The 24,754-nt window shown below is 32.6% G+C and overlaps 1 protein-coding gene across 2 annotated transcripts in view; it reads right to left on the bottom strand.

The window, feature by feature from the left end:
* LOC119831910 (phospholipid phosphatase 2-like) overlaps positions 1-24,754 on the bottom strand; it is a 73,607-nt gene that overhangs the window by 19,636 nt on the left and 29,217 nt on the right. For both annotated transcript variants that reach the window (XM_038355480.1, XM_038355481.1), the window contains exon 2: positions 5,897-5,990. In XM_038355480.1, the coding sequence (XP_038211408.1) occupies positions 5,897-5,990 (94 nt within the window). The remainder of the gene's footprint in view (positions 1-5,896; positions 5,991-24,754) is intronic.

The following is a 24,754-nucleotide window of genomic DNA, read 5'->3' on the forward strand; positions in this document are numbered from 1 at the left end:
CGTCAGGCTTCACTCCGGCCGGCCGGTTAAGGCAAGCCGGAGATGAGGACAGGGGCCTCCCCCGGGAGCATTCAGGTCCGCGGGGTCGCTACTCCCCGACACCTCGCCACAAGGTGCCCTGCGGGCACATTATTATTATTATTATTATAAACACACACAAAATGCAAACATAAAGATGAAACTAATAATAAACAAAAAAACAATATTTTGTTATATTTGCTGAGACCCACGAGATGTAAGTGAGATTTTCCGATATAAGTCCGAGTTCCTAAATTAATATTATAAAAGGGAAAGTTTGGTTGTATGAATGTTTGTTACTCTTTCACACGAAAACAGCTTATTGTATTAATGTGAAATTTGTTACACAGATAGATTTTAGTCTGGATTAGCACATAGGCTACTTTTATCCCGGGTACCACGCGAGTGACGCCGCGGGTTACAGCTAGTTTGCTAATAAACGTTAAATGTCAATTGAGAGGTATACAAAAATGGCAACATGAGCAATTTAACAAACGCTATGTGTACATGCTTCGACACGATTTGGGTCACAGTCGCACAAGAACACTGCTACATCTAAGACATACTTATGTCTCCTTCATCCGAAGAATGCTAAATCTATGGTTCTCACATACTACTGAAGATTGATGTATAGACACACAAATGGACAGAGGGACACAAACAATACAATAACAAAACAATATAATACAATGCAATACAATTTATTCACTACACATAAATGAAGATGAAAGAAAACAAGAAAGGAAAGAAACATTTATCAACTTAAATAGGCAGCCTTATCGCTTATAAGCGATTTCAGCCAGGCAACCTTTGGAGAGAATTTTTATAACTTAATATACATATAGTCATACAGACGGATGTTGCTCCGTCAGTTTAAACGGTTTGGGAATCAACAGAGAATAATAGATACATTGTGACTAATGGATAAATATAACATAGAAGAATTCAAAGACATTTTTTTCCAAACAGAACGATTGGTCGACAAACATATATACAGCATACAGACAGATAGTACATATATAAATACAGGTAACCTAAAAGCCCAACACACGATTTATTTAAACCCTATGACTATTTCTGTAACTTTATTACCGTGAAGCAAATTAAGTACTAATGAAGGGCTCAAGCTAACCTCTTGACTATATGAACTTATGTTATTACAAGACATTAAGCTATCTTGCATCGTTACATAACTTATTTGGTTTACGGACCTTTTAATAGCTTTATTATTAATGTTTAATTATTATGAATATTTTAAAAGTTCTATAATCCTACTATATCCTACTTCCTACTAATATTATAAATGCGAAAGTTTGTAAGGATGTGTGTGTGTCTTTCACGCAAAAACTACTGAACCTATTGCAATGATATTTGGTTCGTAGACAGCTGGACAACTGGAATAACATATAGGCAAGTTTTTGTCCCGATAGTCCTACGGGATACAGACTTACGCAGCTAGTAATAAAATATATCACAAACTTTACCACTTATGGAATAAATGTTTTGATTTGCAGCTGAACAGTTATCGATGAAATTAGATTTGATAGCACATGTTTAAGTACAGAGATAATTGGGTGACGTTAATTACTTATTCTAAAGAAAACTTTCAAAAATCCTTTATACAGTTCAAACAGTGAGTACAAAAAATAGATTTAAGAAAACATATATAAAACCATAATACGGAAGTAAATTTGTTTGTGTGCTACTCGCTCACGACTAAAATAATGTACCGAATGTTTTGTAATATGATAGACTGGTTTTGCAATAAGCTACTTTGTAGAAGGAACGTAAATGCATTATGAAACTAAAACTTCGAACTTTTTACTGTTCGCGTTTAATTTGATAAAATGGTCTTAAAAAATAAAAATCATCGACCCTGGGGAGGCGGTACACTTGATTCTAAAATGGAACCAAACAACAACAACTTAATTGAGGACCTTAATTGTTTTTGAAAACGTCAGTTAAAATTTAATTTTATATTTTATAGCAAATTGACACATGTCCGAGAGGCAGGCATGCTACGGTTTAGTTAAAAGGCGCGGGCACGAATCCCGCCTCGTGATCAAATTTTTCCTATTCTTCAAAAATTTCTCAACATTTGTTAAAAGCTAAATAACAACGGTCGTTGAACTTATGTCATAAAACCGATGTAATCAAAACTTTTATACAAACCATTGACGTAAATTCAACTACTTATATCTTATACATTACTTTTATATTAAAATCGGCAACAAATTCATCACTTTCAACTTTCCGATCGTTATGAAGTACTTGGCATATCCCACTTTTGCATTATTAGCGGTTAACGACACTAAAATAATAACAACTATAGGTAAAGTACAATAATCCTACCAATTATTTTAGTAATGCGAAAGTTTGTAAGGATGTGTGTGTGTTTGTTGCTCTTTCACGCAAAAACTAATGAACCGATTACAATGAAATTTGGTACGTATACAGCTGGACAGATGGAATAACATATGGGCAACTTTTTATCCCGATATTCCTACGGGATACGGACTTACGCGGGTGAAACCGCGGGGCGCAGCTAGTATTTTATAAAGTTTCAGGTAGGTATAGTTGGTGGTATGCCAGTCTTCTGTGCGGGTGTAGTACTTCCCTGGTGCGAGCTGGCCAAATTCGTACCGAAGTATGATTAACTCCCATATTTAACATTTATTTATTATTTATATATGGAGATTTTGTATATATTGTTTATATGGATTATAGATAAAGTTATCTACTACAGTCATGATCGGGGAGATACTATGACATTGATCTTGATATAGAAGCGTCGACAAGTCAAGATACTCTCCGATAAGGCTATCTCTTGGGACTGATATTATTCTGTAACCTGTAGGTACTTTATTGTGTAACAGATATTTTTGACAATAAAACGAAATAGTAAAACAATATAGTTGTAATATATAAGTTGTGGTGTTGATATTATAATTAGATGAGAAGATAAAAAGAAGATTTTTGATCGATCTAAGACTCACGCTTTTGAAATAAGTTGTGAAAAATAAATGCACCTGCTTATATTTAAACGGGACATATTACTTATATAGAAAATCTACTAATAAATAAAAACAAAGCTCTTTTTTATTTTAATTATATTGGATATTCGTTGTTGTCTATTTTATGTCAAGTCGCATCTAACTAGTTCCCAATTTAAATTCAAGAAATGTCTTCTACAAACAAATCCTACAAAGGTTCTGCGAGATTAGCAAAAGGTTCGTAAAATAAATAGAAAATACAAACACGCGTGTGTGCACGACTGTACCGTGACGTCGTGAGGTGTCAGCGTTATGTCAATATTGTCAACAATGTCAACCGTGTCGACCACCCGCGGTGTCAATGGTGTCGGGTCAAGTCTATTGGATATGTGGTTATATTGAAATATAGTTAAATAAATTTAGATGGACATTTTATACGGTATCATGTTTCAAGTGGGGCCTGTAGGTACTGTTGAGTAGAGAAGTGGTTTTTTCATTGTCTGAGAATTGGGTGTTAGGAGTTTTTATAACTGTGTAAGAATATAGAATCGTTTTACAGTTTCATGCTTGATTGACTTAAAAATTGACTTCAAAAATTAAAACCTATAAAATATAAACAAACAGTCACAGAATAATTATTTTTTAACAATAACCAAATCGCCGCCAAACTGTCAGAAATAGATCAAAATTAAACGAGACATGGCAGGCACCAGCTTTCAAATAAAAATCAGTTCACCCAATAAAAAGTTATGAAGAAACAAACACAAAAAGCAGTCGAATTGATAGCCACCTTCTTTTTTACGTCGGTTGAAAATAGTGACCACACGCGCCGTGTAACTGAGACATGAATTGTTAATATCTAATTAAATAGTCTTCCATTTGTAATGGATACATGGGAGTTTATAGACGTGAACTGTTATATTGTGTTACATTGTTAGTATCGATATGTTTAAATTTTATGGACTTATTGAAAACTGGTATCGGATTTTAAATCTTATGGAAGATTATGATGGTAATTGGTAAAATTATTTTATGGAAAACTAGCTGCGCCCTGCGGTTTCACCCGCGTAAGTTCGTATCCCGTAGGAATATCGGGATAAAAAGCCTGTATGTTATTCTAGTTGTCCAGCTGTCTTCGTACCAAATTGTATTGCAATCGGTTCAGTAGTTTTTGCGTTAAAGAGTAACACACATATCTTTACAAACTTTCGCATTTATAATATTAGTAGGATTTTTCTTTTGTATAAATAATAATAGAGTCATCTGGGAATTTGGGTAGAAGGCTTTCAGTTGCTTTTGAAAGTTCTTTTGCCCGCTATTGTATAAATATAGATTTTATTTTATGTTTTTTTTAATATTGGCCATATTGGATTAGCGTCGTTTTCTTTATCGATATCTCATTTCCGAGTCATTTACCGATAAATATATTTAAGGAAATTAAAAAAGACATTAAGACATCCCTCACAGGTTATGTACTAGAAATATTTGTAAAATCTATACTTTCGACGTAAGAGCACCACAAAGTGTTATTTAATTCGTATTTTTTGTATGTATATTTGCATAACTCTATTCGTTGTCATCTCGAGTAAGAGTGAGTAAAACGTTACTATCTTCTGTTTCCACAGTAGGTAGTTCAAATACATTACTCTATTGTAATATTTGATGTGAATACTATACTATTGAAATCAAAAAACCACAAACCAATGGTAACTAAATACATAAATTGTGGTCTGACCTGCTACTAATTTACTCAAACCCTATTTTGTTACGAAAACGTATCTGGATACTGAAAGAACTACTATAACATTAGTACTACTATAGTACTAGTATAATACAATAACTAAACTTATATTTGAGTGCATTTTTACACCTTAAATACAATTGGTATTTAATCAAATGCTGTATGAAGAATAATACTCACATGAAAAATTTGTAACACAGTAAACATATTATTATTATTACTTTTATAATGCAAATTATTATTATGTCCCTAGGGTTTTTCTTACTACCGCAAAACCATTTTTTTTTTGTTGCAAAGTCAGTAGCAACTAAAAAAGTGTTAAAATGTTGAATGGTCTGTTAAAGAGAATAACGCTCAAGTCTTTGATCCACTGAATAAATAATATAATTTAATAAATAATTATAAAGATTTCTAGAAAAAGTCTAATTTAACCTTTGTTTCATTAGCTCTAAACATAAACATCTATTTATTTTATTAGATTTCTTAACTAACCACAGCTTTGAAAAAGATCCGGCAAGAAACTCTGAAGTGCCCCTTTCAAATCATGTCAATAGAATAATAAAACATGTAAGAGGATATACGAAAACATTAGCGCGGGAACATTCGCCACAATTATTTTTGAAACGTGATCATATAGAAAAATTAGGGCTGGCTTAATTATCCGCACTAATTAGGCGCCAGGCGCTCCAGCCAATTAAGTATGCATTGAACTTGGTCAAAACTATAATATAGTGTTTTTAATTGCTTCATCAATTTCATATATTGCTCATAACGTTCATATTATGCTATTAACTAATAGCCTCATATTATTAATGCGCAGTTTAAAGGGACATTAAATGTCACGACAGTGAAATCTTTTTTATCTATTATGATTTCTTCTTATCGTTTGAACTATGTCCCAGATCAGTAACATATGTAATCTGTGATATTATTTTGTTTTTAATAAACACTCGCTTGTTTAGTTTGAAACATTTTATTTAAAAAGTATTTCTTTATTTTTTAATTCCAATACAGGACATCAAATATTTGTTTTTAGTTCCGTTTTTAAATTAATTTGAAAAAAATCGAGGTTTTACCTCTATATTCATAAAACAATACATTTAATAATAACCAATATTATTAGAATAAATATTAAGTTACTTACCCAATAGTAATATAGGAAGGTCGATTAGCAAATGCCACAAGAGATTGTGTCGGGCCTGCATCTCTACAGGCGCTGGTAGTTGGTCGGCTACCGTCTGTAAATAAAACAAAGAAATAAAAATTCTGGATATCTAAACCAAAATAAAGTAGGTAGCTAGAAGTAAGGTAAATTAAACGTAAGTATATCCAAAGAGTTTTTATTAATTTTAAAACGCTAAAAAACCGCCACGCTCATTTTTCACACAATTTTTTGCCCAAAGACGGAAATTTATCATACTAATAAACGAACTATTGAAATTATCCCTTATTCTATAACTGATGCGTGACCGAGAGGAAAAAAATATAATTTTGTTTCTAAGAACTTAACTTTCATAGTTTTTAACCTGAGTGCCTTTGGGCCGATAAAACCTGTCAAGATATACTTAAAAGACACGAAGATTTGTCAAAATTCTGTTATTCATGATTCATGTCCGTAAAATTTATACGACCGATTTATTTTTGTCCTGTCGACATATCTATGCGTTTTGTTGTAGTTAACATAAATTCTACTGACCTAAAACGTGTACTTTTGTTGTTAATATTGGGTTTGGACATCAGATCAACCTGAAGCGTTTGTCACTTCGTATTTCGTAAAGCTACATTGCTTCGGATGTCCTTTTATATTTGTAAGTATAATAAAATCTAAGTTACGAAGTATTAAGAGGAGGAGAGGAGGATAGAGATTATGTTGATCTGCTGATTTTATTTTTTCGTAACTGATATTTCCAATACGAGAGAAGTATTTATTCGTTTTTAATTTTTATTTATAGTTTTTTATCTCCGATTTTATCTTTCCTCTGTATAAGTATTTATTTTTAGGTGTTTGTGTGTTCATAAATAAATAGCATGTATTTTACATCTATTACTGGTTTCATATCTTCTATTGCGGACTACGATCTTTTTCTTTTGATATAGAGTTATATTATATTATTGATAAGCACATTGGCTATTCATTCTGGTGCCTACTAATGGTAATCCAGTTCAGTTCAAAGTTTCTTTGTTTGTCGTTACAATGGTAAAATTTTTGTGTCTGTAGATAGGATAATTTTTATTGCGATGAATATTAATCTAAAGATAATATCATTTCAAAACGCGGACGAAGCCGCGGACGGAAATGAACTGAAATCGCAGAAGCCCTATCCCAAAGGAGCACAATTAGCACGTAACACATCAGGTCTATTTGAAGAGCAATAAAACCGTATCTAACACTCGTTACGACCCCACCGGCAGCAATTGCTGCATTGCGCAACTTCACGTTTACTTATGTCATATGTAATAGCTAATTTTGGAAATAATATACATTGTACATGTAATGGAGTTCTATTTTGTAGAAACTACTTTCCAAATCCTACTTAATAATATAAATGCGAAAGTTTGTAAGGATGTGTGTGTGTTTGTTGCTTTTTCACGCAAAAACTGCTGAATCGATTGTAATGAAATTTGGTACGTAGGTAGAAGCGACTTTTTATCCCGATTTTCTTACGGGATATGGACTTACGGGTGAAACCGCGGGGCGCAGCTGGTAGATTGTAATGAAACGTTGTAGAATGTAGAGAGCTTGCGAATTAAATCTACACAGATCTGTTTTAAAAGATTTTATATAAAGATATTAAAGATTTAAATAACACATTTAAAAGCTTAGAGGTTAGGAAGTCAGGACAAGTAAGTCATTCGAAAATCCTTTCCTTTTCCCTAATCAATTAAAAGAGGGCAATGCATTTGCAGAGGCACTGTAATGCTTATGCGCAGTGGTGATTGCTGACCATCTGGCGATCCACCTAAGGGCTTACCTGCTCTAAAGTAAAAAAAATTGTATCATGTGTTAAACAAATATGTATGACGGTCTGCTATTTCACTAATACTGAGTACCTACGTATGTATTCAGGAGACCTTTGCTTTTCACGATAAAAAATGATAATTTATGAGTTAAATATAGTGCACTTACTAGGTTTATTTTTTTTTTCCACAAATCCACAGGTTATATCCAATTTTGCCGTGAATTTTTCTATAAAATAAAACTTGAACTTTTTACAGGGAACAGGTATTTTAGGGACGTTATAGCTAACATATAAGTTCTCCAATATGTTTTTAATCAACAGATTACGCATAATTGTCGTCAAAACACAATTCCATTCGCCGATCGGTTTGTTTTTATGCAGTTCGTTTGTTCAGATGTTTATATAATTTGATGACGTTGTTATGTGCGATCTTCACTTCTTGGCAACAACAGTTAAATGAATGAATGCAAGCTACGTAACTCACTGCGTAGTCGGTGCCTTGTTGTTGTCAGTTTAAAAATTTAGCTGTGTCCGTCTATGCGGGTAAATCTTGAGGAAATGATAATATTATAACCGGAATGACAGTTTTGAGTTAATATTCTGTCATAGTCAAAAGAAGAGAAAGAAGGAAAGATAGAATGATTAATCAACAGCACAAGCAAGTGAAAACAAAATTATATTTAGAAATTAAAAACTTTTCAACGGATTTTAAACGCGATTTATACATTATATTATTAACCCGACGTTTCGAACACTTTACAGCGAGCGTGGTCACGGGGAGACTGACCCAGTCTTTAATTTCTAAATGCATAATACTCGCGTAAAATCAAACACAAGAAAACACAAAATTATATTTTTAAGCTTTTAAGGAGAAGACGCAAAGATAAGAACTGGAAAGAAGGAATGAATTGGGAGGGATGAGGAAAAGGAATCGGGCCTCCGACTCGCCCACTACGACTGTGTTTCATACTACGACATAGTATGAAACTCAGTGGCATGCCACTATTTCACGCCGGTTGGGGTGTGGTACTTCCCCGGTGCGAGCTGGTCCAATTCGTGGCGAAGCGTGCTCTACTCCCACATTGAAAAATTTATTTAATTTGCACCACACGCAAATTTCTCGCTATATAACACGAATAACGTTTAAACTTGAAACATGCCAACGATTTACGCCGGTAAATGCATGGAGAAATTGTTAATCCAATAAATATTCAAAGTCACATCGCATTCGACACAGGAATTTAGGACGCAAGTGAGACTAGTGTACAGCCTACAGTAGTCTGTATGTCTATAATTTACATAAGAACGCACCTGTGCTTGACGAAGGTTTGATCTATCGTGACCATAATGTTTATGCAATTTGCTTGATAAATTTAATGGGCATGAGATATTAAAAGTTTTTTATAAGAGCCAATTATTATCCGGCTATATTAAAAGTAGTGTTTATATTTATTGAAGTTATGTAGGTGTATATTTACGTTATTTGCAGGCTTTATTTTGATTTCAAATTTATTTTAGACTTGCTGCGCCCCGCGGTTTCACCCGCGTAAGTCCGTGTCCCGTACGAATATTGGGTTAAAAAGTTGCTTAAATGTTATTCCAGTTGTACAGCTGTCTACGTATCAAATTTCATTGCAATCGGTTCAGTAGTCTTTGCGTGAAAGAGCAACAAACACACACACATCCTTACAAACTTTCGCATTTATAACATTGGTAGGATTAGTCTTAAAAAAGACCAGATTTAATTTTTATAGAGCCAATTATTATCCAGTTATATTGAAATAAGATCTTTTGCGGGCATTATTGTGATATCACAATTTCTTTTCAATTGGTCTTAATTGTAACAGTGGCCTTTATTTCATACGCTTGTAAATGTTGGAATAACATATTCAATGACTATAGGAACGTACTATTACATATTATGACTAATCGATAGATGGGACAATAAACAAAACAAATATATGACAATATTTGCAACAAACATGGCCCAGCCTTGACCAATCATTGGCGATATCTGGCCAACAGAAAGCGATTAATATTAACGACGAATGAAATCCGCTTTGGCGCTACCTGCGCCTGCGCACCTCAATCATTGTCACTAACCCGTTCCACGTGATATATCTTGAGGGAAGTGTTATTTTGCAAGAATTAAACGTTATTAATTTCTTGACGTATTGTTGGTCGTTAAATCTAAGATTAATGGCGGGTAGGCATTTCTAGAAATGGTTAACGTATTTTAATAATATATCTGATAAGTGTTGCAAATATAGCAAATATTTCATACAAGGTATCAAACAAGCCCCATTTAGTATATATGTGTTTTGGTTCTTGACTTATTCTTTAAAGTATCTCTCTGATATACATTAAATTACAAATAAAAATCTACTTCTTACATAAAATAATGGAACCATTTCACCTCTAATTTGTCTCAAGAGATTTCACTTCTCATATAGAATGTGCTTTTTTACTATCGTATTTTGATTGTAAATTGCAATGTAACGGTGATCGATAATAAATTTATTTATGTATTTGATGAAATTAAAAAGCAAGGAAAATAGCGATTATTTTATAATACAATAACTTAATAACAGCCACTCAAAATTTGTTATCTATTGACTCCGCGCGATTCTGCGCCAAATTTTCTAGTAGATTATAATTAATGCACCAAATTTCTAATCACTGCCCCATTTCAAGTATCTATTTCGATCGACACAAAAGCACATAAGCACGCAATTATTAACGTCAGAATGACAGTTTGACAGATAACCTAAAAAGGTTTGACATCCCTCCATATTCGCGAAGCGCATTGTTAGTCCCCACGCGATGTGAGGACGTCTATAGATTTTAATGTAATCTATGCGATCTAGGGGCATTGTTAGTTTATTCAGAGGTATAAGGTAACAGTATATTACACCGTTAACCTATTATGTGTGCATTATAATGGAAATTGAAGGCTTATTTTGGGAATATAAACTTTTTGCGCATACTAAAATTGGATTTGTAAAATTTACAAACGTATTTGGTTGGCAAGCCGGGTCGATTAAAATATTTTGCCATAAGTATATAAAGTTAAGTACGTAAAAGGTAGTGCTTTTTTATTTGTATACATCTAAAGGTATCGAAACAGTGTACAAAGTATGACTAATTAATATTAGCGCTATTTACTGCCAATTTTGGAAAGGCGTGACTAATATTATATGTACTTTGGAGTCCTCATTGTATATTAAATGTTTGAATCGTCTCATAATTCAATGAAATAGCATTAAAGACATATTAAATAAGTCATACATTTGTTTTTAAAACAATAAAAGTTATTATTATGTTTTTCGATCACCAATGAGGACTTATTATAATATGCTCTAATTATGTTTTTAAATTATTTTAACAATATTTATAAACTTTTCATGTTCGCATGGACCACTGATGATAGCAATAAAATATTTTATTGAATCAAAGAAAGTTAACGTTAAGTCATCATGAGTCAAAAGTTTACAATCAGTAGCTGGCGATTAATTATAATATCATTATGTTATGTCAAAATAATTAACGACCCAACGAGCCCATCTTTCGGTAAACATGTGCTACAGATAACGAAATTACGTAAGCAATGATTACTGTTAGGGATTTTATGATGCAGATGCTGCATATATTGAACTAGTTTTCTCCCGCGGTTTCGCCTTCGTCAAGATAAACAATGCGTGTTTTTCCTCTCATTCCCGTTTCCGTGGGATTTTATAGAAAAAAAATCTTATGTCCTTTTTCGCGTCTTAAACGATGTCTGTATCAAACTTCATCCCAATCAGTTCATTATTTAAGGCGTTAAAAAGAGATAGACAGAGGTACTTTCGCATTGAAAATATAAATAAGGATTAGCGGCTTTCACGGGTTTATTACTGATTATTATTTAGAAATATTACTAAGAAGGTGATAATCCATATGTACTAATATTAACAACCAATACATTTGACTCATATAATTATTTTGTTGATTTGACATTCTCTTCTCTTCAAAAATTATTCCTTAGTCAATTAAACTATGTACATTATATCGTTTTTGTTTTTATAGCGATATATACTCGTGATATAGGTAAAAAAGAAAATAGAATATATACAAAATTCAGTAGCATTACAAAAGATAGACATTTATTTTCTAATGCTACTGAATATTGTATCATACATAATACGTTGAAAGTTTGTTTGTCTGTTTAGTTGTAGCAGCGTGATAAATTTTCTCTTTCATAAAGGGATTAGTCGTTACGCACGACATTCAATCAGTCGACTTTCTTTAGAACAAAAAACGGTAGGTAGGTGTTGAAATTACGTTTATGTCTGTGTTAGCAAAGGTGTCTGACCAGTTTTCGATTCTTATCGTGTTTGTGGATGAATTATTTTGTGAAAGTTGTATCTGTGTATATTGATTTATCTGAAATATTATTAAAACTAAATCATAAAGTCTTAGAAACACATAATTTGAAGAAGGGAGGCTTCCGAACCGTCGCTTGTATCGTACAATAGAATTACGATTAAGTGCTTTAGATTAGAATCTTTTAAAGGTGTTCTTTACGAAGTAATTTATACATTTTATTCATTATCAATGTCTACATGAATGAATTTTTTTTTAAGAAAATTTACCACGAGGCGGGAATGAATGCGCGCCATTGCGCAAAAATTTAGTGTTTTTTATAATTGTCTAAGTTATACGTATTTTTATCCGACTCTGCGTGAACGAAATTGTATTCGTAATCTATACTAATATTATAAAGCTGAAGAGTATGCTTGTTTGTTTGTATCGTTGAACGCACTAATCTCAAGAACTACTGGTCCGATTTGAAATACTTTCAGTGTCAGATAGTCAGCCCATTTATTGAGGAAGGCTATAAGTGGACCACGGGCGAAGCCGGGACAGACCGCTAGCATAATAAATTTATAAATTATAACATTGATACAGAAAAATTTATTTCGAGTTTTGAGTTATTCCATCACCTACAGACTGCCACTCTCTCTGTACCTTTAGTCTCAAAATGGCAAATTTAAATTATTAAAATACTTTATATACATTGGTTTTCACTTTATAATCGTGGAATATCCTGAGAATAATTTATTTATTAGATATCTAATTCCACTGCACTTGACCTGTATTTGCGTATGCGAAAAATATTTAAATTGACACATGGCAAGGAAATCAAATGAGTGAATTCTAGACACGTGCTCATTGCATGCCGTATGCATTTGATGCACGCCTAGTCATAAATACGCGTGTCTTCCCAAAAGAGAAATATTTATAGAATAAACCGAACTAAAAGAAATGCGTAGTTTCTTTGTAGAAAGGTTTGTTGTTTGTTTGTTTTGTTTATTCTTATATCGTTAAGAAAAGCTTAGACAGCTGTGGCAACATGAGCTGATGATGATTATGATGATATCATTAATTAAAAGTGGATTCTGCTATCATAAACAAATACTAAGTGGAACATATTTTTTAATAAATCGGTTTCATTCAAGATGAAGATATGTGAATGAATTACTGAATAAAAAACACAAATATAAACAATTCCAGTAGGGGTTTCAATAGGGTAATAAATCAAATAATTTTTGGGTAGTTACACGACTTCTTAATAGATTATTTATACTTGGATCAGAAGAAACTGCTGATTAAATGAACTCAACGATTCTGCCAACTACCACGTGACTTCGCGAAGCACAGTCATATTTGTATCAGATAGCGTGTTTTATAAACAAACCTTCGTCTGTGCATCCGCGGTCGGATTCCATAACATTCTTTGTTAATGTTAAAATTATAAATTTATGACATAACTAGCTGCCCCCGCGGTTTCACCCGCGTAAGTCCCTATCCCGTAGGAATATCGGTATAAAAATTTGTCTATATGTTATTCCAGTTGTCCAGCTATATACGTACCAAATTTCATTGCAATCGGTTCAGTTGTTTTTGCGTGAAAGAGCAACAAACACTCACACATCCTTACAAACTTTCGCATTTATAATATTAGTAGGAAGTAGGATGTGCCTTTACATTTTTAACCTAGTACCTTTTTACATTTATTATGTTTTTATATTAATAATGTTATCTAAATACTCTATACTTATATAGACGATAACTAATAACTCTTACTTTGCTCAGGTATTTTTATATGTCATAGCAGGCAACTAAGCTGATGATTCGCCTGATCGCCGAATTGAGATACCGTAGATAAATGTAGACTGCCTTGATATAAGTCCATCATACAAAATGTTTTAAAATTATGTGTCTAAAATGACATTACCCTGCTTCGAAATCGGCTCAAACTATGTCAGTGTTATTTATCACTAAAACAAACTAATCAAAGTCAACAGAACACGCACGCTTAATGCACAAAAAATGTCGTTCAAACGTAATCGCATAGAAAATGAATAATTAATCACTTAAAGGTTTCCATGGTAACGCATTTGGCGACCTGTATGTTAAGTGGGCCCATGCGTTTAGTAAGATTATTTTTTAGTGCTGCATTTTTTTGAAATAAGTTTTTATAGTATGATGGAGGCAGATGTGAAGAGCTGTTATATCTGTTTCTTTCTGTTTCTATCTGTATTTTTCTGTTTTTTTTTTTTAATTTATCTTGTTTTGTTTTAATGTAAATGCACGTCGTTATTAAAAGACTTCGTTGATTATGTTTTCAAACATAGTACAAAAATCAATAAATTTTTCTATGTTCAATTTCATGAGTCATTTGAGTTATTTTATGCTATGCACTTACTAAAATTGGTTGTTTTTTTCTTACTTTTGTTGTAAAGAAAACTCTTATGTAACTTTAGCTTCGTATTAAAAAAATATAAATACAAAGGTTTTATTATAAACGTTTTTAAATTTGGCTGTAATGCGCCACAGAGTAAAAAAAGAATAATGAAAAATAGACTAAAAAGTTTCTACTGAATCTATTATAGCGTAACTGCTGCCAGTTGCATGAACTATATGATTAAATTTTCTTTTTTTATTGCCACCATAATTTCTATTACGATGAAATCGGGTTAAGTGAAGGGCTGCCATATTGCTGCATGGGTATTACACAAGTAATTTGAGAAATCTTTCTATTATACAATTTGAAAAAGGTCAGTTCGTTTGTTAGAATAAGTATAAGGAAGGAAGGTAAAAGTATTTAAAAACTGTAAACATTTAACCGACGTATGAAAAACATAGAAGTTTTAATTCGTTTGTATTTTTGGCTTTTTTATTCAATAATAATGTGGTTTAAATCTATTGTCGTGATTCCTTCTATGCTCATTAGAGAATTGTAGTAAAAAATATCCCATAATATTTCCTGCAAGAAAAACAACGCAGTGTCCGCATATATTTTCAAGTTGTCACTGAAGAAACTTTGGTACTGTTTTAATGTGATCAAAACCGGGTTAATCGCGTAGTATATGCTTATTCATTAAGACATATAAATATGCGTGACTTACATAGATAAGAAGCACATTATATTTCATTGATATGACACGTTTTTTCATTGTTAATCATGAAGTTAAATTGACGCGGCTACGTAAAGATATAGGAATGAAAAACACGTAAAATATATTATAAATTTTTGTACGTTAATAATCTTGGACTAAAAACTATTAATAATTACCAAAATCTAGGAAAAAATTCATTCATCAAGGCTGCTGTATGGTTAGACCCAACTTTATGTTTCTTTTAAAGATACTTCTGGAAAAGATTTGATTTTAATTTGATTTTTAGGTGACTTAATTGAATCTTTGGACACAACATTCACTTTAATTCCCCCAGCGACATAGCGGAAAATAATCGTGAATTAAACCAACCAACCAATCAAAATAACAATCTTTTTTAATTTCAACTTTCAAATAATTGATATAAGGTAATAGGTAATTCATACAGTGTTCCTAATTTCCAATCCAATTTTGACGCTCAGTGTATAGACGCCTTAACGTTCAACCTTCTGACCCTAAGATATTTACTATATTAAGATAGCGCCTTTGATGTTTGCCACGAGATCGCAATAACATTAATTATTACTTATTTATATGATGCGAGTTGCAACCCGCGCCGTCTACATTTCTTATTTACGATTTATTTTCAACCGACTTGAAAAAAATTACAATTTTACTTTTTTTCGATTTGAATTTAATGTATTTTATTATCAGAACATTTTGGCAAACATTTACTTTATTTTAGCACATAAATACTTCCCTAATAATGTTTTATACAATTCAGTTTTGAGGCACTGACGACAACATATCGCATCGTGAGAAAAAATGCTATCTAACGCACTTTTCTATTCTATAAAACCAATAAACTTGTTCCTCTGTAATATTAATTTAAAAAGTATCGATCATCTCCCTGCACAGACAACCTATCTAGATTTAAACCTCTATGTCTAAAAAGTTCAGGATATATCAGTTTGGTAATTAGCCTAGTTTCTGATTATAATAAATTAAATCGTTTATAATGCCCATTGTGTGCGCCATGGAAAGATATTCATTATATTGTCCCCTGGGTAATAGAAAGCGGAATGTCCGGATTACAGCTGAGACTATTAACTGCTTAGAGCCCATACAAATTAGCTGAGCCGATCGCGACATCGGATCTGGACACACCTTCGAGTTCTATTGACACTAATACTGGTGTTGCTAAGATATTCGAAGACCTAACGGAATTTATCATTGTGGAACGGAATTTCAATTGTCCGCCTACATTTCTATTGGTAAAACAATTTCATTTATATTTTTAGTCACAACGAAATATAAGGAGTTGGAAGGATTAAGATAAACTATTATTTAATAATTTCATAATTAATTATATATTAATTTCAGAAGAAGATGAGAATTTTTCGTATGCATTTTAATTTGTCTCAGAAATTTCTTATTATATTGTGTGCCTACCAGTAAAATTCCTCAAACCCACGTTTTCCTATGAAAATATACTTTCAAACTAATTCTAAACTGATCAATTTGTAATTTGACATTTGAAATAGCAACATTAATTATTTTATTTGGACTTGACATTAACACTTAATATCAAAAACGAAAAAATTACGGAATAAAGAAAGGAAAACTTCTAGAAACTTCGTATAATACATAATTATACTAAAGCCATTAGTTAACTGCTGATGACAATATGATAAAGGCAAGCAATAAGCAAAACCAACAGCAATTGTTAGCAACATTATTCATTAGTCAACGTGGGAAAGTCGAAAGGCTCGTAACAAATTGGTAAGCGGAGACGGGTGAAAATTTAGCGCTCATTAGTTGCGTCTGTGGAGTACTTGATAATCTGTGGTGAGACTTAGCGAAAGCACCCATTGCTTTGATTAGAGAAAAAAAAACATATTTCTGACTATTCGATTCTGGCGGTATTTCTTTTTTTAATATTATAAACGATTCGATGTATTTGTAGCTGTATTTATCAAAATAATTTTCGTGTTTACTACTGAAATATATTATTACTAAAAGAATAGATTTTTTGGAAATTTACAATAAAAATCTAAGTTTTGTCTAACAAAATTGAGTAATTCATACTTACAAATCACCTACCATTTGCCGCCCGATTAACACATAGACTCACGGATTTCCCGCCAAAAGCTGTCACAGATAAAGCAAGCAAACATGTTCGAACTCTTACGATCCATAAATTAAGGATAATCGCTATCTAAATCAACGCAAAGTGCATGTTATTAATGTAATGCGAGAAATTACTGTAAACACGATATATCTGCGATTGAGGTACCTGCAAGACGAGTTCTCTTATCACTTGACGTATGGGTAAAGAAATACTAGACTAGACTTAGACTTTGTGGACTTGTTAAATCAAAAAGTTGTGAATACCTTCGGCAAATATACCTCTGTCGAATTTTAAGTATTAACTAATTGTTGTCAAATTTGAAGGAAGTTAGTTAAAAAGGAGATGCCTTAAAGCGTTAATTCATGTGGCACGGTAAAATAATCTTATGTAAATGTATAATTAAATATTAGTTTGTTATGTAAATGTATAGAAAATCACAAAAATATTCTATGAGTAAATCCTATCCTACTATTCTATTTCTACCATTATTATAATCCTAGCCTTCCTACTTATTTTATATGAAAAATAATGCGAAAGTTTGTGAGGATGTGAGCATGTTTGTTACTCATTCACGAAAAAACTACTGAAGCGATTGCAATAAAATTTGGTACGTGGATAGCTGGACAATTAGAATAACACATAGGCAACTTCTTATTCCGATATTCCTACGGGATACGGACTTACGCGGGTAAAACCACGGGCGCAGCTAGTTTTAAGTAATTTTGAAATTCGAACTAAAAACAACGTATATACAAGCCAGATACAGATAAAAGTTTAATTGATAAATTCATTCATTAATTCATTAATAAACGGAACTAAAAATACATTAGTCACGGATAAACGACCGGTCGAATAATTACGATAAATGCGATTTCTAATTCTTTATGCCACTTCACACTGCTGCGTTTAGCCGTTCGTACTTTCAAGCTCAATCTAATATATAAAATTCTCGTGTCACAGTTTTCGTTGCCATACTCCTCCGAAACGGCTTGACCGATTTTGATGAAATTTTTTGTGCTTATCCGGTATCTATGAGAATCGGCCAACATCTATTTTTCATAGCCCTAAATGATAAGAGTAAGGCAGAACAGCGTTTGCCGGGTGCAGCTAGTATTAAATAGATATGTATTTAACATTAGTTACCTTACACACGATTTTTGGTCACATTCTTATAACAAGATCAATATTGAAGTCATTATCATCATCATAATCAGCCCATATAGGCTTCCACTGCAGGGACACGGGCCTTCTATGATCGTTTAGGATATAATCCACCACGCTGGCTGGGTGCGGATTATATGTTTATCAGAATTTACTTTAGACGATGTTATACGAACAGTTTTCACAAATGTTTACAAAAAATTACTAAACCTGCAACTTATTGCAATTAAAACAATTTTTAACATACATTGACCTAAAAACTATGGGCCCATCTTATTGCCTTAAACAATAATATACCATTAATTTTCGAATGGTACTAATTCCATATTTTATTTCCTTTATTAATCAACACATTGATTAAACAGCAAAACATACCCGTTATACATCGTGCCACGTTAAAAATAACTGTACTTGTATGTGGCAGTCGAGCACGCTTCGGCACGAATTGCGAACTCGCACATGGGAAGTACCACACCCCCACAGAAAACTTGCGTGAAATAATGGCATGCTATTGTGTTTCATACGGTGAGTGGGGGACTGGAGGCCCATATCCTTTCTCTTACCCTTCCCAATCCTTTCCCTTATTTCTCTCGTCAATTCTTTCTTAATCCCTTCTCAATTTAAAGGCGGCTATCCGGCAGTAGAGGCGTAAGGTTTTTATTTAATTGACCTTATGCCTCTCCAAATGCTCATGGTGGTAGCGCTTACCATCAGGCGACCCACCAGCTCCATAGCCGACTAAGACAAAAAAAAATGGTTGCCTGTAAAGTCGGTTTTACGGGCGAAGATTTTACGTGACAACGTCTTTTTCTCGGTAGAATATTTATTGATATGAATATTATTAAATTGCACAATAGGAACAAGGAATTGAATGAAAATAAGAATTGCACAAATTTTTACTATAGAAAATATTATTTGTTTACTAAAAAGACAGAGACGGAGACACAAGCACGCGCCGATTCAATGCGCCTAATTCTCTAGTGCTGCGCGCGCGGCGGACCGATCATAGTTCGGTGACTCATCGTAACGTTACCGGGCGTTACACTTTTTCATAAGTGCCTCCGAGCCGCAACCTAATTTAAGACGTTGTCACGTCAAAAAAGAAAAAAAAACTCGCTACAGCTGTAAGTGTGAAGTGATTGATACATTTGCCTGCAGTGCGAAACAAAACTATTTCTTATTAATTTACTGCAACAATGCAATTATCGTAACAGTGCAAATTAATTGTTTATTATTGGTAATAACCTTTATACACATATTTCAAATAATACTTAGTTAATAGAAAATACATGAATACTTAGATATTGTTATCTTGATAGTAGTTTTTAAAATAAAAATAAACATTTGAATAATAGAATTTGAATCATGCCTCATCATGACAGATCTTTTCGTGAAACAATTCTCATTTGTAAAACATTTTAATGCTATTATACTAAAAATAAGGTTCTTACAATATTTTCTGGATAAAAAAGTTGTGAACTTTATCTCGTATGTCGATATATTTAAAATGACCATAATAAGTAAAGCGTTTATTATCCTCTCCTCCTATCTCCTCTTCCTTTCTCTTCTTCCTTTAGTCAAGAATGCAGATAAAGTCACGTGTAACTAAGCAAATATATACTATTCAACTAGTCATCATTGACATACATTCGTCACATGAACAAGACACTGATTAATTGTTTTAGATGATTTAATCATAACATTTGAATACGCTTACAAACAAACAGAAGGACAAAGTGTTAGCCAATGCATACAGGTATATTATAGGTAAATATGTTAGAGGTTAAAAACAAATATGCTATATTAGATATTTCTTTTATTAACAAGCTTTTTGGCTTCACATGTAGCGTGTAACCGACTATTTTAGACTCCATTTTGACATATTTGAAAACGACAGATTTAATTCAAATAATGTAAACTTTGATTAATTATCTTATGTATATTCTGTAAGTGAATATTAAACCATATACATTAATAAACAATAATTTAATTTAATATCTATATTTATACTTTTAAGATATACAGTGTCCAACATTGTTGTTTGTGGGGACATCATAAGCGTTGCTGATAAGAGCATTAAAAATCTTTCATGACCCGACAGCTTTTCATTCAGGAGTGACATAGACTATTTATATCCCTACTTATATAGATAGATAGATAGATTAAAAGTTTATTCAAAGAATACATAAAATACACGACTATTGCATTACAAAAAACAATTAAACAAAAAATGCGAAAAGATTCTCCATTCTGCTGTTTTTTTTCAAACAATTGCCATTTGAAATGAAACAATTAAAATTATTTACGCGTCCATAAAAGGCGGGAAACATCGAATTATCATTCTTGTATCTAGAAAGCTCTGGCGCCGTCTAACACGGGTCTGTCACATTTTATTTACATTGCTCGTTTTTAAAGAAACGCTGCAAGTTGTACACTATTTTAGAGGTATTTGCAGCAATGTATAGAATATTATATTTAATTTTTTTTAATTAGCAAGATTATTAGAAAGTGCGCACTTAACATTTTACGTAATTTTAATTCCGATGCCTGCTTAAAATTCTCTTAATATTATTAATGTGAGTTTCGGTTTTTGCAGTTTTCTCTAAATACTTTATATATTTTCGCTACGGTTTTCTAAATGAAAAATATTTCAAGTCCAATTGGCCCGTACCCCAAAAGTGTACACAAGTAAATAAAAAGTACAATCGTTAAATTTAAAAACCGAAATATCACCAGTGAATAAATATCATTGACAGTTACTCAATGTATTATTCAATACGGAATTGGTTGACAGGTTTTAAATGTACATTTCCGACGGGCAGGAGACATGACTAGTTTTTGCGCACGGCGTTTTCCGTGCAAAATAGTACTGACAATTGGAAGCAATTTTTGAAAAAAGTTGGCATATAAACATGTTAATTTTATTACTGATTGTTTAATTTTATAAATCCGTTAGTATAAAACAGCGACTATAACAGAAACAAGGCTGAGTTTTTTTTTCAATACAGTTGAAAGTGAATCTTTAAAATTCAACCATGAAACATTAACCGGCAATAGATAAAGCAAGCGTAATGTATAGTTTATTCATTTTAAATAAAATAAATAAATAAAAAAATGCAAAATATAGTCTTTATTCAAGAATAGAACAGTAAAGAGGGCCGAACTTTTTTAAGAAATAGAAATAATAGATGGTCCGGGTTAGGCACATAGAATCGAAAGAATAGAGGAAATTCTATTGCTTAGATTGGGTTATTGGTGACCGAATGCTAAGTGGCAAAGGCACTGTACAGGGAAAAACAGATTCGGAATTCGAATCCCACCTCATAATCGAACTTTGTTTTTAAAAATTATTCAAGTACCTACTCAGGTATAAGAAAATTAATAAAAAGCAATGCTAAATAACTGGACTATAAAATTAATGCAATTAAACTAATTCACTATATTTAATTATTATCACTTCGATGTTTTAAGTTAAACAGAATTACAGTTAATGTCCCATTCCCCCATTTCTATTTCTTCTATCATTAGATAGCTCTGATCGTCGCAAAGTGCGTTATCAAGTTAATGACAATTAATAGAAACCTCACCTTATCGGCTTTAGCAGTCACGGATAACTGGATATGGGGTTTCCAACCTGTGGTTTAAATGGGACAATAGTCAATTTTTTGAAGAAAAAATATACAGCTATTTATAAATGATACAATTTATTATACATTATAGAAATAGAAGTATTAAGTTATGATAGAATTGAATCTATAAATGATATAGATGAATGTTGTTTTGTTATTTTAGTCGAATATATTTCATATTAGTATAAGTTTAAAAGAAATTTGACAGCCGCTGGACACATAAAATAGAATGTTATTTAATTTCACAGGCGCATACGTGTAAATAAAATCTAAGAATACTTAAGCTCTTTCAATGAAGAAGTCTGTACGGCATTTTCATCAAATAAACAAAGGTTGGTAAAGTCTGCAATTTTAAGATAAATAATGTTTAATGTTAGCTATTTCGAAATGTCTAGATTGTAGTTTATTGAATATTCATTGATAGGTTACTATTTGATACTGGTAAATGCCACTAGTTAAACACGATTTAAATTATAATTTGAGCATGAACAACGACGCATTATTTTATTATTTTTTTTAAGTTATAGTCGGCAATGGAGCTGGTGGGTCGCCTGATGGTAAGCGCTACCGCCCATGAACATTTGGAGAGGCGTAAGGTCGATTGCAGACCTTACGCCTCTACAAATGGATTGCCGACATTAAAATGGGAAGCGCTTAGGAAAGGATTAACAAGGGGAATAAAGGAAAAGAGGTTATAGAGTTAGTAGTAATTTAGTATTAGAATTCCTTACAAAAGCACCTTCATTAGAGACAGGATACAAAATTATTTACTTCACTGGTATTAAATACTGGTAGTATTACATAGTCACTACACAGTATAAAACAAAATCGATTTCTATGTCCCATGTATGCTTAAATCTTTAAAACTGTCCAACGGATTTTGATGGGTTTTTTTTAATAAATATTGTGATTCAAGAGGAAGGTTTATATGTATAAGAACATCTATTAAACTACTCCAAATTAGCGCGTGCGAAGCCGCGGGCAAAAGCTAGTTTTCTATAATTCAAACCAGAAAATATTATATCATTAAACAAAATATATTTTGCAATTGATTAAAGTACTGCACCCCCACAGAAGATCAACGTGAAAAATTAACATGGTGCCTTGTTCTTCTTAGGAAAGCGGAAGCAATATCCTTTTCCTTATCCTACCTAGCCCGTTTCTATTCCCTCCATCGATCCTCTTCGTATCCCTTATCCAGTAAAGTGTGCAGCCTTATAGCCTCTGCAAATGTTTAGGGGCTGTGCTGGTCGCAACAAATAATAATCACAAGCAATAGAGTTAACAGTAAACAAAATAATTTATTGTTTCAAAATCCACATACAAACATTTCGCACAATATGCCGACAAAATCTTGATTATCCATTAATTATGTATCCACACCCACTAGCTTCCTATTACCAAATGTTTCTAGTCATTACTCCTACGCTGGGCTCGGATCGTGTCCTGATCGACGACGAGGTGCGCACGCGCATTCCAGAGCCCTTGTTTTAGTATAACCATGTGCCTTAATTTTTCGAGTTAGACACATAACCTTATTGAATGTTTAATTGAAAATGGGTATTGTGTAGTAGAAAAACTGAACACCCGGATGTGTAATTTTAAATGTAATTCGCATCCTTTAAATTCCTTATTTTTTAGTCCAGTCGATGTATAACCATAGTTTTTGTGGGAAAACCTTGCAAAATTATATTTAAAATAAAAACAGTCCTGTATATAGTATTTTCTTGTGTTTGATTTTACGCGAGTATTATACATTTAGAAATTAAAAACTTTTTAACGGATGGTCGGGCAGTCTCCCCGTGACCACGCTCGCTGTAAAGTGTTCGAAACGTAGGGTTAATAATATAATGAATAAATCGCGTTTAAAATCCGTTAAAAAGCTTTTAGTCCTGTATATACTGTATAGATTGATCCTCTACAATATATTGTTACTGTTACAAATAAAAGCATTCTTTCACTTTATCTTTTCTATTCATAAATATATTCAACGCTTTCTCCTAAAATGACAAAACACGAGACTGTGGATTGAGAAACATCTCAGAAAGAGACATTGAAATAGTTTTCTACATATTTACATTTCTAACCCGCCACCGCTTCCGCCGTCACCCTAGACTAATCCAGTCCAATCTAGATCCAGGACACTTTAATTTGCAAGACCGTGTCAGTAACGCGATGTTAGGAATGATAACGAAATAATTAATTCCTAAGGATGAAGTTCCTTTTGGCTTAGTAATTATAGTAACTGTAAGCCATGTTCCATTAATATCCTCTCTCTAAAAGATTAGAATTTAATATTCTTTGTTAAAATTTTTTAATAAGTATATGTTTTTTTTTTATGTCATCATTGTCAAAGGAGCTGGTGGATCGCCTGATTGTAAGCGCTACCACCGCCTATGGACATTTGCAGAGGCGTAAGATCTTTTAGAACCTCTACAAATGGATGGCCGACTTTAAATGGATAGGGATATAGAAAGGTTTGAAGAGGGAAATAAAGGAAAGGAGTGGGAGGAGTAAGCAAAAGGATACGCGATTCAGGCTCCCTAACTCACCAAACGAAACACGATAGCATCCTACTATTTCACGCCGGTCTTCCGAGGGGATGTGGTATCTTCCCAGTGCGAGTTGGCCAATTCATTCCGAAGTGTATTCGAATCCTAAATATATTATAGTAGATAATTA

This window comes from Zerene cesonia, chromosome 14, assembly GCF_012273895.1.
Source record: "Zerene cesonia ecotype Mississippi chromosome 14, Zerene_cesonia_1.1, whole genome shotgun sequence".
NCBI classification, from domain to species: Eukaryota; Metazoa; Arthropoda; class Insecta; order Lepidoptera; family Pieridae; genus Zerene; species Zerene cesonia.